At 52.4% G+C, this 13,365-nt stretch overlaps 1 protein-coding gene across 4 annotated transcripts in view; it reads left to right on the forward strand.

Annotated features, from left to right (window-relative positions):
- LOC144764106 (beta-1,4 N-acetylgalactosaminyltransferase 2-like) overlaps window positions 1-13,365 on the forward strand; it is an 807,618-nt gene that overhangs the window by 292,086 nt on the left and 502,167 nt on the right. For all 4 annotated transcript variants that reach the window (XM_078650276.1, XM_078650273.1, XM_078650275.1 and 1 more), the window contains one exon: window positions 9,156-9,262. In XM_078650276.1, the coding sequence (XP_078506402.1) occupies window positions 9,156-9,262 (107 nt within the window). The remainder of the gene's footprint in view (window positions 1-9,155; window positions 9,263-13,365) is intronic.

The following is a 13,365-nucleotide window of genomic DNA, read 5'->3' on the forward strand; positions in this document are numbered from 1 at the left end:
ATTGGGGGTGATTTGCAGCGTGGAACTTCTGCCGTATACCTAGCCCTTCACACACTCTCTTCATCACACGACCCACAAATTCACTTCCATTATCAGACCAGACCATTCTAGGCATACCAAACCTGGGGAAGTACTCTTTCACAAGGGCTTTTGCTGCGGACAAGGCAGTATTGTCTTTTAGGGGATAGGCTTCTACCCATCTTGAGAAAGCACAAACAACAACGAGTACGTATTTTAAGTTGTTGCACCTCTCCATGTGGATGAAATCTAGCTGCAAAACCTCGAACGGATACGTAGGAGGCGCAAAATGACCAGCTGAAGTTGGGGTTCCCCTACCATGATTGTGCTTCAGACATACCATGCAATTTTTGACAACATTCTCTGCACACTTGGGAATCCCTGAATTCTTCCATACTGGGGCCAACAACTCGCAAATCCCTTTCACGCTGATATGAGCCATTCCATGAGCCATCGTAACCACTGCAAGCACATATGCATCGGGTAACAACCATCTCTGATGCTCTGTCAATTCAATCCAACAACCATTTGCATCCATTCTACCCGTACTTTCTCTCCACGTGCTCAACTCTTTCTCTGTGGCCTCAGCTTGGATGGACTTCACAACACAACATTTATCCTGAGCTAACACAAAAATCCACTTTGCAACCAATGGACAGATCACAAGTCGCTGTTTGTTTTCTTCTTTTCTTTCTTTTTATTTCATGCGTTGATTGTTCATAAAAACCTCCTAGCCGACACGTGTTTCGTCTGATGTGGAGTTAATCCACAGACTTCTTCAAGGCTTAATTGATTAAGTTCGACCTCTAGTTTCTTGTTCAACACCCCTGCCACACCGTCATTGGGGTTCAATTATCCTCTTGGTCTATTTCTCACGTTATTTTGGCCCGTAGATAGCGTCTAAAAATCAATCTCTCTCCACAATATGTAATTCGGGTATTTTCCTCCTGTGACGATATCTCGTCTCCCATGAAACGGTTCCTGGACTTCACACTCTCTATCGTGTCTTCACACATTCCAACATCACCTGTCCATCTTGCAGGGCCTGCAACATACATTCGGCTCATTACATTATTTGCCGTTTCTTTTGCGATCTCATCAGCAAATGCATTTCCACGACCAACATCATCAGTCACCTTCTTGTGAGCACTACATTTCACAATCGCCATTTACAGAGGCAAGGTCAGTGATTCAAGAAGCTCATTCACCAACTGACCATGCTGAATCTTAGCTCCATGCGAAGTTAGGAACCCGCGTTCTCTCCACAATTGTCCAAAACTGTGAGTCACTCCAAATGCATACTGGCTATCAGTGTAGATAGTCACTTTCATTCCTTTTGACAACACACATGCTCTCGTGAGTGCAATTAATTCTGCTGCTTGAGCTGAACCATGTGGCACTCGTGCAGTTTCAACAACTGTGTGCAAAGTCGTGACAGCATACGCTGCAGTCACGTTACCATTCGGGAGCATGAAGCATGAACCATCCAATCGTGCTGTTCTGAAGCATCTGATTCCTCTACAATTGGCAACAACGTAGCTAGGTTTAAGGTACTGCACCTTTTTATGTGCACATGACTTGCTAACAGCGTCAACTCGTAACTTGACAACCGAGCACTAGTTAAGTGCTGTGTCTTAGTTCTATTAAACAACGTGTCTACTGCATGTGGGACCATCACGACCAGTGTATTATTCATTACTAGTCCAGCAGACTGTCGGATAGAAACAGCTGCTGCTGCTTAAACAACTTGGCAATGCTTTAGCTACCAGATCCAAAGTCGACGAAAAATAGGCGCATGGACGCTGCCTACCTCCAAATAACTGAGTCAACACAGACAATGCACAGCCCTCCCTCTCGTGGACATACAATGTGAAAGGCTTACTGTAGTTGGGGGTACCTAACACAGGAGCCGAACATAATGCTGTGCGCAATTCGAGAAAACTTTTCTGACACTCGTCAGACCAAGGAATGGGATTGGGTGTATTTTTACACGTTAATGCCACCAAGGGTTTGGCCAATAACGAAAAATTTGGAATCCACTGTCTACAGTACGATGTAATGCCCAGGAAAGCACGCACTTCTCTCTGTGTTCTTGGCACACTCAATTTCGCTATTGCCTGAATTCTTTCTGGGGTCAGTTTCCTTCCCTCCTTCGATAAGAGGTGACCTAGGTAGGTCACTTCTTGTCGGCAATATTGCAGTTTGGAAAGTGACACCTTGTGATGTAAATCACACAGATGACGCAATAATGACAGCGTGGCCTTTTTACAAATTTCCTCAGTATCTGCAGCAATGAGCAAATCATCCACATACTGTACAAGAGTAGCACCTTTAGGTAAAACAATTGTGTCAAGCTGTGTTTTTAGAGCTTGACTGTATATTGATGGACTTTCACAGTAGCCCTGAGGAGCGCGTTTAAAGCGGAAGCTGCAACCTCCTAAACTGAAGGAAAAAATATCCCTGCTCTCCTCAGCAATCGGGATACTGAAGAAAGCATTCTTCAGGTCAATCACCGAAAACCAGGAGGCAGAGGCTGGAATCATAGTCAATAATGTGGTAATGTCAGGGACAACTGGGAATTGTGGCACAACTATTTTATTCACGTCTCTCAGATCAATTACGAATCTGTACACAGGTGGCTTAGAGGGATCAGTTTGTTTTAAAACAGGCAGAACAGGACTATTGCAAACGTTGCCTCGGGTTTCTTCAATCACATCTTTTTCAATCAATTAGTTAACGATCGCTAGCAAAGCTTTTTCACCCTCACTAGATATCCTATATTGTGGAATTCGTGGCATGTGGAGAAGTGTGGCTCACTGGTTAGAGGAGGCAGACCTGGAAGCAGAGGTCAGCCCGGGACCAGGGTTCAATTCCCGGCTCGGCGGGGTCTTGAGTACTAAAATGTCCATGGACTCGACAATTCTCGCTCCTGTGCCTACTCGATTCACAGGTTCACACTCTGCGACTCTGGGCAATAGCTTGCTTAATCTCCACAATGGCCCCTCGCGGCGGGATTCCTGGCTTTCACCTTGCGGATACCCTGCCGGGGTTATCTCAAAGGGGAATACCAGGACGGGTTCCCTAAGCAAGCGCTTAGAAACCGCTCGGTGATTTGCGCTATATAAATTCCTGTACATTTGAACATTGGCTTTCAATGTTACAACATATGGTGGTATTTCTAAAAGGCCCACATCATTAGGACCAGTAGCCCAAAGAATATCTGGAAGAAACGACAATTCTGCTGGAAGTTTATCCCTCGACAAATACATGGGAGAGACCACTTTCTTACCTAAAGTAAGTTGTACTCCTGAAGGAGAACAGTACAAAGTCGCATACAATCTTTTTAACAAATCCAATCCCAGCAAGTTTTCGCCACAACCTGTTGTCAGAATAAGGGGTGCTTCTAATTCACAAGGACCAACAGAAAGGGACAAAGGGTCAGAAATTGGATTTCTAACTGGGGCGCAAGAAAAACCTACAGAAACTTTCATTTCGCCAGACAAAGGTGCGCCAGGGAGTTTGGAGTGCTTAATAGAACTCTTTGTAGCCCCAGTATCCAACAGAAAAGGTTCTGACACACCTGAATTGAATTCAGCTGGATTAAGGCCTATGTAAAGGGCAACACATAAATGGAAGCCAAGGGTTCAGAACGCAAATGACGATTTCGAGGTGAAATCGTCACTCAAATATGCTGGAAATATATGTACATGGTGTGCTCGTCATTCTCGGTCTTTTGATACCAAATTCGTCATGTTTCGACGAAGTTTTTAATTCTTGAGTCCAAAACGGTTACATGAATCCAGAATTTTCAGAACCACACCCTCATGGGAGGGTCACCTGACGAGTGACGCCTGTGTTGGATGGGTGTGGAGAGGGTGTAATGGCCAACCCTCCTGGAAGGGTCACCTGGCCGGTGACGCCTGTGTTAGATGGTCGTGGAGAGGGTGTATGGGCCAGCCCGCTTGGGGTGGTCACCTGACCAGTGACGCCTGTGTTGGATGGTCGTGGAGAGGGTGTATGGGCCAGCCCGCTTGGGGTGGTCACCTGACCTGTGACGCCTGTGTTGGATGGGCGTGGAGAGGGTGTATGGGCTAGCCCTCCTGTGAGGGTCACATGACCAGTGACGCCTGTCTTGGATGGGTGTGGAGAGGGTGTCAGGGCCAACCCTCCTTGGAGGGTCACCTGACCCGTGACGCCTGTGTTGGATGGGTATGGAGAGGGTGTAAGGGCCAGTCCTCGTGGGAGGGTCACCTGACCGGTGACGCCTGTGTTGGAGGGGTATGGAGAGTGTGTGAGGGCCAGCCCTCATGGGAGGGTCACCTGACAAGTGACGCCTGTGTTGGATGGGTGTGGAGAGGGTGTAATGGCCAACCCTCCTGGAAGGGTCACCTGGCCGGTGACGCCTGTGTTAGATGGTCGTGGAGAGGGTGTATGGGCCAGCCCGCTTGGGGTGGTCACCTGACCAGTGACGCCTGTGTTGGATGGGCGTGGAGAGGGTGTATGGGCTAGCCCTCCTGTGAGGGTCACATGACCAGTGACGCCTGTTTTGGATGGGTGTGGAGAGGGTGTAAGGGCCAGTCCTCCAGGGAAGGTCACCTGACTGGCGACGCCTGTGTTGGATGGGTGTGGAGAGGGTGTAAGGGCCAGTCCTCCGCGGAAGGTCACCTGACGAGTGACGCCTGTGTTTGAAGGGGGTGGAGAGGGTGTAAAGGCCAATTCTCCTGGGAGGGTCACATGACCGGTGACGCCTGTGTTGGATGGGTGTGGAGAAGGTGTAAGGGCCAGCCCTCCTGGGAGGGTCACCTTGCCGGTGACGCCTGTGTTGGATGGGTTTGAAGAGGGTGTAAGGGCCAGTCCTCCAGGAAAGGTCACCTGACCAGTGACGCCTGTGTTGGAAGGGTGTGAAGAGGGTGTAAAGGCCAATTCTCCTGGGAGGGTCACATGGCCGGTGACGCCTGTGTTGGATGGGTGTGGAGAAGGTGTAAGGGCCAGCCCTCCTGGGAGGTCACCTGACTGGTGACATCTGTGTTGGATGGCTGTGGGGAGGGTGTTCGTGCCAGCCCTTCTGGGAAGGTCACCTGGCCGGTGATACCTGTGTTGGATGGGTGTGTAGATGGTGTATGGGCCAGCCATCCTGGGACGGTCACCTGACCGGTTACACCTTGGTTGGATCAGTGTAAGGGCCGGCCTTCCTGAGACGGTCACCTGACCGGTGAGGCCTGTGCTGAATGAGTGTAAGGGCCACCCCTTTTGGGAGGGTTGCTTGACCGATGACGCCTGTGTTGGAAGGGTTAGGCGAGGGTGTAAGGGCCAGCCCTCCTTGGAGGGTCACCTGACCGGTGACATTTGTGTTGGAACTGTGTGCAGAGGGTGTAAGGGCCAGTCCTCCAGGGAAGGTCACCTGACCGGTGATGTCTGTGTTGGATGGGTGTGGAGAGGGTGTGAGGGCCAGCCCTCCTGTGACGGTCACCTGACTGGTGAGGCCTGTGCTGAATGTAAGGGCCACCCCTTTTGGGAGGGTTACTTGACCAATGACGCCTGTGCTGGAAGGGTGTGGTGACGGTGACACTTGTGTTGGATGGGCGTAAGTGCCAGCCCTCCTGGGAGGGTCACCTGACCCGTGACGCCTGTGTTGGATGGGTGTGGAGAGGGTGTAAGGGCCAACCCTCCTGGAAGGGTCACCTGGCCGGTGACGCCTTTGTTGGATGGTCGTCGAGAGGGTGTATGGGCTAGCCCTCCTGTGAGGGTCACATGACCAGTGACGCCTGTTTTGGATGGGTGTGGAGAGGGTGTAAGGGCCAGTCCTCCAGGGAAGGTCACCTGACTGGCGACGCCTGTGTTGGATGGGTGTGGAGAGGGTGTAAGGGCCAGTCCTCCGCGGAAGGTCACCTGACGAGTGACGCCTGTGTTTGAAGGGGGTGGAGAGGGTGTAAAGGCCAATTCTCCTGGGAGGGTCACATGACCGGTGACGCCTGTGTTGGATGGGTGTGGAGAAGGTGTAAGGGCCAGCCCTCCTGGGAGGGTCACCTTGCCGGTGACGCCTGTGTTGGATGGGTTTGAAGAGGGTGTAAGGGCCAGTCCTCCAGGAAAGGTCACCTGACCAGTGACGCCTGTGTTGGAAGGGTGTGAAGAGGGTGTAAAGGCCAATTCTCCTGGGAGGGTCACATGGCCGGTGACGCCTGTGTTGGATGGGTGTGGAGAAGGTGTAAGGGCCAGCCCTCCTGGGAGGTCACCTGACTGGTGACATCTGTGTTGGATGGCTGTGGGGAGGGTGTTCGTGCCAGCCCTTCTGGGAAGGTCACCTGGCCGGTGATACCTGTGTTGGATGGGTGTGTAGATGGTGTATGGGCCAGCCATCCTGGGACGGTCACCTGACCGGTTACACCTTGGTTGGATCAGTGTAAGGGCCGGCCTTCCTGAGACGGTCACCTGACCGGTGAGGCCTGTGCTGAATGAGTGTAAGGGCCACCCCTTTTGGGAGGGTTGCTTGACCGATGACGCCTGTGTTGGAAGGGTTAGGCGAGGGTGTAAGGGCCAGCCCTCCTTGGAGGGTCACCTGACCGGTGACATTTGTGTTGGAACTGTGTGCAGAGGGTGTAAGGGCCAGTCCTCCAGGGAAGGTCACCTGACCGGTGATGTCTGTGTTGGATGGGTGTGGAGAGGGTGTGAGGGCCAGCCCTCCTGTGACGGTCACCTGACTGGTGAGGCCTGTGCTGAATGTAAGGGCCACCCCTTTTGGGAGGGTTACTTGACCAATGACGCCTGTGCTGGAAGGGTGTGGTGACGGTGACACTTGTGTTGGATGGGCGTAAGTGCCAGCCCTCCTGGGAGGGTCACCTGACCCGTGACGCCTGTGTTGGATGGGTGTGGAGAGGGTGTAAGGGCCAACCCTCCTGGAAGGGTCACCTGGCCGGTGACGCCTTTGTTGGATGGTCGTCGAGAGGGTGTATGGGCTAGCCCTCCTGTGAGGGTCACATGACCAGTGATGCCTGTCTTGGATGGGTGTGGAGAGGGTGTCAGGGCCAACCCTCCTGGGAGGGTCACCTGGCCAGTGACGCCTGTGTTGCATGGGTGTGGAGAGGGTGAATGGGCCAGTCCTCCAGGGAAGGTCACCTGACCGGCGACGCCTTGGTCTGATGGGTGTGGAGAGGGTGTAAGGGCCAACCCTCCTGGGAGGATTGCTTGACCGATGACGCCTGTGTTGGAAGGGTTTGGTGAGGGTGTGAGGGCCAGCCCTCTTGCGATGGTCACCTGACTGGTGAGGCCTGTGCTGAATGAGTGTAAGGGCCACCCCTTTTGGGAGGGTTGCTTGACAGATGACGCCTGTGCTGGAAGGTTGTGGCGATGGTGACACTTGTGTTGGATGGGCGTAAGTGCCAACCCTCCTGGGAGAGTCACCTGACCCATGACGCCTGTGTTGGATGGGTATGGAGAGGGTGTAAGGGCCAACCCTCCTGGGAGGTTCACCTGGCTGGTGATGTCTATGTTGAATGGGTGTGGGGTGGGTGTATGGGCCAGCCCTCCTGGGAGGGTCACCTGACCCGTGTCGCCTGTGTTGGATGGGCGTGGAGAGGGTGTATGGGCTAGCCCTCCTGTGAGGGTCACATGACCAGTGACGCCTGTTTTGGATGGGTGTGGAGGGTGAATGGGCTAGCCCTCCTGTGAGGATCACATGACCAGTGACGCCTGTTTTGGATGGGTGTGGAGAGGGTGTAAGGGCCAGTCTTCCAGGGAAGGTCACCTGACCGCTGACGCCTGTGTTGGATGGGTGTGGAGAGGGTGTAAGGGCCAGTCCTCCAGGGAAGGTCACCTGACAAGTGACGCCAGTGTTGGAAGGGTGTGGAGAGGGTGTAAGGGCCAACCCTCCTGGGAGGGTCACCTGACATGTGACGCCTGTGTTGCATGAGTGCGGAGAGGGTGTAAGGGCCAGCTCTCATGGTAGGGTCACCTGGCCGGTGACGCCTGTGTTGGATGGCTGTGGGGAGGGTGTTCGTGCCAGCCCTTCTGGGAAGGTCACCTGTCCGCTGACGCCTTTGCTGAATGGTTGTAAGGCCCGGCCCTCTTTGGAGGGTCATCTGACCGGTGACACCTGTGTTGGATGGGTGTGGAGAGGGTGTGAGGGCCAGCCCTCCTGGGAGGGTCACCTGACCGGTGACTCCTGTGTTGGATGGGTGTGGAGAGGGTGTATGGGCCAGCCCTCCTTTGAGGGTCACCTGACCGGTAACTCCTGTGTTGGATGGGTGTGGAGAGGGTGTATGGGCCAGCCCTCCTGGGAGGGTCACCTGACCGGTGACTCCTGTGTTGGATGGGTGTATAGAGGGTATAAAGGCCAGCCCTCCTGGGAGGAACACCTGACCGGTGATGCCTGTGTTGGATGGGTGTGGAGAGGGTGTGAGGGCCAGCCTTCCTGGGAGGGTCTCCTGACCAGTGACGCCAGTGTCGGATGGGTGTGGAGAGGGTGTGAGGGCCAGCCCTTCTGGAAGCGTCACCTGACCGGTGACGCCTGTGTTGGATGGGTGTGGGTTGGGTGTAAGGGCCAGCCCTCCTGGGAGGGTCACCTGACTGGTGACACCTGTGTTGGATGGGTGTTGGATGGGTGTTGGGTGGGTGTTGGATGGGTGTTGGGTGGGTGTAAGGGCCAGCACTCGTGGGAGAGGCTCATAAAACCCTAGACTGTGCCCAGCAGGACAAATTCATATCACACCTGCTCATGGGGCCTTTAACTTCAAAGAGGCCTTTCTTTTAGCGCGAGGGTGCTTCTGCACCACCAGAAGCAGAGCACAAAAGAACAAACATGGCTTCCCTTACGTGAGAGGGCTTCGGTGGGCAGGGGATCACTTTATGGATGTGGGAGGGGGGTTGGAACCCTGTCCCCACCCTCTTTCAGACTGAACCTGTGGAGAGTGACATAGTAACAAACTGCTTGTCAGTGCTATCATCTTAGAAACAGCTGGGACCCCAGAGCAGCTGTAATTAGTTTCCCACAAACGCTCTGTCCTTTTCTGCTCTTTCACTTGATGGCTCCTGCTGATAACTTGCACCCTCTTCATCCACTTTGGATATGAGATCTGTTTCTCTTGCTTCTGGGTACAAGCGCCTTCCCTCCAGCCCTAATGTAATATCTCTTCTCTTGGCAGGTACAGGACCATTCCCCGAGGGGTTCTCACTGCTCAGCCGAACTCCCCGCTGAGTTACCCACTCTATGGCGTGGAGCTGCTTCCTCTCTCCACCACCCTGCTTCCAGGTAACCCTCACTTGTGTATGTTTGGGATCTCCTCATATCTGAGCTGGACCAGTCAAGGGTCCCGCTGAACCCAGATAATGCAGGCGTACACTAAGACCGCGTAGGTGCACGTGCCTGGTGAATTGGAGTGCCTGCACTGTTCTTGACACTTGTGTTTTTGCATTGCGTGGCGCTATCTTGATGCAGACACCATGCTGGGTTACTCTGTTGTGGATGTGAAACACTTGATGCATCAAATATAAAACGGGTGCTAATTTAGGCCGTTTATGGTTTCCTATTTTGATTTATCTGGATACTTGATTAGGTCTTAACATGTCAGGACCCATTTAAAACAGGCTGGTGTCATGCCAACATGCTCCAGCTCCACTTGGAGTCTTCGCTAGTAGATATTGATGCCATGTCAGGTTGTCTGTACCTTTGGTCTTTGCCAGTAAATGCAATCTCCATGTCAGGCTGTCTTTACCTGGAGTGTTTGCCATTAGATGCTGACGCCATGTCAGGCTGTCTTTACCTGGAGTCTTTGCCAGTAGATGCTGACGACATGTCAGGCTGTCTTTACCTTGGGTCTTTGCCAGAAGATGCTGATGTCATGTCAGGCTGCCTTTACCTGGAGTCTTTGCCAGTAGATACTGACGCCATGTCAGGCGATCTTTACCTTGGGTCTTTGCCAGTAGATGCTGACGCCATGTCAGTCTGTCTTTACCTGGAGTCTTTGCCAGTAGATGCTGACGCCATGTCAGGCTGTCTTTACCTGGAGTCTTTGCCAGTAGATGCTGACGCCATGTCAGTCTGTCTTTACCTGGAGTCTTTGCCAGGAGATGCTGACGCCATGTCAGTCTGTCTTTACCTGGAGTCTTTGCCAGTAGATGCTGACTCCATGTCAGGCTGTCATTACCTGGAGTCTTTGCCAGTAGATGCTGACGCCATGTCAGGCTGTCTTTACCTGGAGTCTTTGCCAGTAGATGCTGACGCCATGTCAGTCTGTCTTTACCTGGAGTCTTTGCCAGTAGATGCTGACTCCATGTCAGTCTATCTTTACTTGAAGTCTTTGCCAGTAGATGCTGATGTCATGTCAGGCTGTCTTTACCAGGAGTCTTTGCCAGTAGATGCTGACGCCGTGTCAGGCTGTCTTTACCTGGAGTTTTTGCCAGTAGATGCTGACGCCATGTCAGGCTGTCTTTACCTGGCGTCTTTTCCAGTATATGCTGAGCCATGTCAGGCTGTCTTTACCTGGAGTCTTTGCCAGTAGATGCTGACGCCATGTCAGGCTGTCTTTACCTGGAGTCTTTGCCAGTAGATGCTGATGCCATGTCAGGCTGTCTTTACCAGGAGTCTTTGCCAGTAGATGCTGACGCCATGCCAGGCTGTCTTTACCAGGAGTCTTTGCGAGTAGATGCTGACGCCATGTCAGGCTGTCTTTACCTGGAGTCTTTGCCAGTAGATGCTGACGCCATGTCAGTCTGTCTTTACCTGGCGTCTTTTCCAGTATATGCTGATGTCATGTCAGGCTGTCTTTACCAGGAGTCTTTGCCAGTAGATGCTGACGCCATGCCAGGCTGTCTTAACCAGGAGTCTTTGCCAGTAGATGCTGACGCCATGTCAGTCTGTCTTTACCTGGAGTCTTTGCCAGTAGATGCTGATGTCATGTCAGGCTTTATTTACCTTGGGTCTTTGCCAGTAGATGCTGACTCCATGTCAGTCTGTCTTTACCTGTAGATGCTGATGTCATGTCAGGCTGTCTTTACCAGGAGTCTTTGCCAGTAGATGCTGACGCCATGTCAGGCTGTCTTTACCAGGAGTCTTTGCCAGTAGATGCTGACGTCATGTCAGTTTGTCTTTACCTGGAGTCTTTTCCAGTAGATGCTGACGCCATGTCAGGCTGTCTTTACCTGGAGTCTTTGTCAGTAGATGCTGATGCCATGTCAGGCTGTCTTTACCTGGAGTCTTTGCCAGTAGATGCTGATGTCATGTCAGGCTGTCTTTACCTGCAGTCTTTGCCAGTAGATGCTGACGCCATGTCAGGCTGTCTTTACCTGGAATCTTTGCCAGTAGATGCTGACGCCATGTCAGGCTGTCTTTACCTGAAGTCTTTGCCAGTAGATGCTGATGCCATGTCAGGCTGTCTTTACCAGGAGTCTTTGCCAGTAGATGCTGATGTCATGTCAGGCTGTCTTTACCTGGAGTCTTTGCCAGTAGATGCTGAGTCCATGTCAGTCTGTCTTTACCTGGAGTCTTTGCCAGTAGATGCTGATGTCATGTCAGTCTGTCTTTACCTGAAGTCTTTGCCAGTAGATGCTGATGTCATGTCAGGCTGTCTTTACCAGGAGTCTTTGCCAGTAGATGCTGACGCCGTGTCAGGCTGTCTTTACCTGGAGTTTTTGCCAGTAGATGCTGACGCCATGTCAGGCTGTCTTTACCTGGTGTCTTTTCCAGTAGATGCTGATGTCATGTCAGGCTGTCTTTACCTGCAGTCTTTGCCAGTAGATGCTGAGTCCATGTCAGTCTGTCTTTACCTGGAGTCTTTGCCAGTAGATGCTGATGTCATGTCAGTCTGTCTTTACCTGAAGTCTTTGCCAGTAGATGCTGATGTCATGTCAGGCTGTCTTTACCAGGAGTCTTTGCCAGTAGATGCTGACGCCGTGTCAGGCTGTCTTTACCTGGAGTTTTTGCCAGTAGATGCTGACGCCATGTCAGGCTGTCTTTACCTGGTGTCTTTTCCAGTAGATGCTGATGTCATGTCAGGCTGTCTTTACCTGCAGTCTTTGCCAGTAGATGCTGATGCCATGTCAGGCTGTCTTTACCAGGAGTCTTTGCCAGTAGATGCTGATGTCATGTCAGGCTGTCTTTACCTGGAGTCTTCGCCAGTAGATGCTGACGCCATGTCAGGCTGTCTTTACCTGGAGTCTTTGCCAGTAGATGCTGACGCCATGTCAGGCTGTCTTTACCAGGAGTCTTTGCCAGTAGATGCTGACGCCATGTCAGGCTGTCTTTACCTGAAGTCTTTGCCAGTAGATGTTGATGCCATGTCAGGCTGTCTTTACCAGGAGTCTTTGCCAGTAGATGCTGACGCCATGTCCGGCTGTCTTTACCTGGAGTCTTTGCCAGTAGATGCTGATGTCGTGTCAGGCTGTCTTTACCGGGGGTCTTTGCCAGGAGATGCTGACGCCATGCTAGGCTGTCTTTGCCAGTAGATGCTGACGCCATGTCAGGCTGTCTTTACCTGGAGTCTTTGCCAGTAGACGCTGACGCCATGTCAGGCTGCCTTTCCAGTAGATGATGATGATGATGTGTACATGACATTTATTTCTAACTGAAGCCTCTGGCAAACCATGCTTCGGTTATGTTCAGGTACTTTGGCTCCCCTGGAGTCCTTGTCTGATGTCAGCCACACCAAGAGCCTTTGCCAGAACACGTAGGTTTGAGGCATGTGGGCTGCTAAATTTATATCTATTGCATAGATCGCCGCCTAGTGTTGGGTCCGGATGATTGCACATTGTTGTCCTGGAAGAGTCTTCGAAGTATCACGAGATAGGTGGCTCCTCCCCTGGACTACAGTGCGCATGGGCATCAACTCCATCCCTAGATTGTTTTTTTCCGCCATTGGGTTCGGATGTGATTTCGACGTCTCCTTGAAGGAATCGAAAAACGTACTTCTTTAAGGCCAAAAGGCCTTCGTTAACCCGTCGGTATTGTTAGCGTCCGGTCTCGTGTTCCATCCGACTCTTCGAGTCGAACTTCTGCGGAGTCGATAACTCTTCGGACAACAAGGCCCTGTCGTCGCAGCAAGACCCCGACGAACTTACTATGGAACGGAGTCCGTTCAAGCGCTGCCCCGTGTGTGGGTCCAAGTACCCACACATCGACGTGCATCCGGTCTGTAACAAGTGCCTCTCGCCGGACCACAACGAGGAAAACTGTATGGCCTGTTCAAAGTTCAGGTCAAAAAAGACGCTCAAGCTTCGGCGCGCGGCGCGCCTCGAGGCCCAGCGAGAGGCTCCGGCACCCGATGACATCTTCAACGAGCCCGAGGCAGAAGGCACAAGCCATCATCTGCAGATTTCACCACCGTCGACGGAGGTCGAGGCCGATCCCGGAGAACCCGT

The sequence above is a fragment of the Lissotriton helveticus genome, chromosome 6 (genome assembly GCF_964261635.1).
Source record: "Lissotriton helveticus chromosome 6, aLisHel1.1, whole genome shotgun sequence".
Taxonomy (NCBI): domain Eukaryota; kingdom Metazoa; phylum Chordata; class Amphibia; order Caudata; family Salamandridae; genus Lissotriton; species Lissotriton helveticus.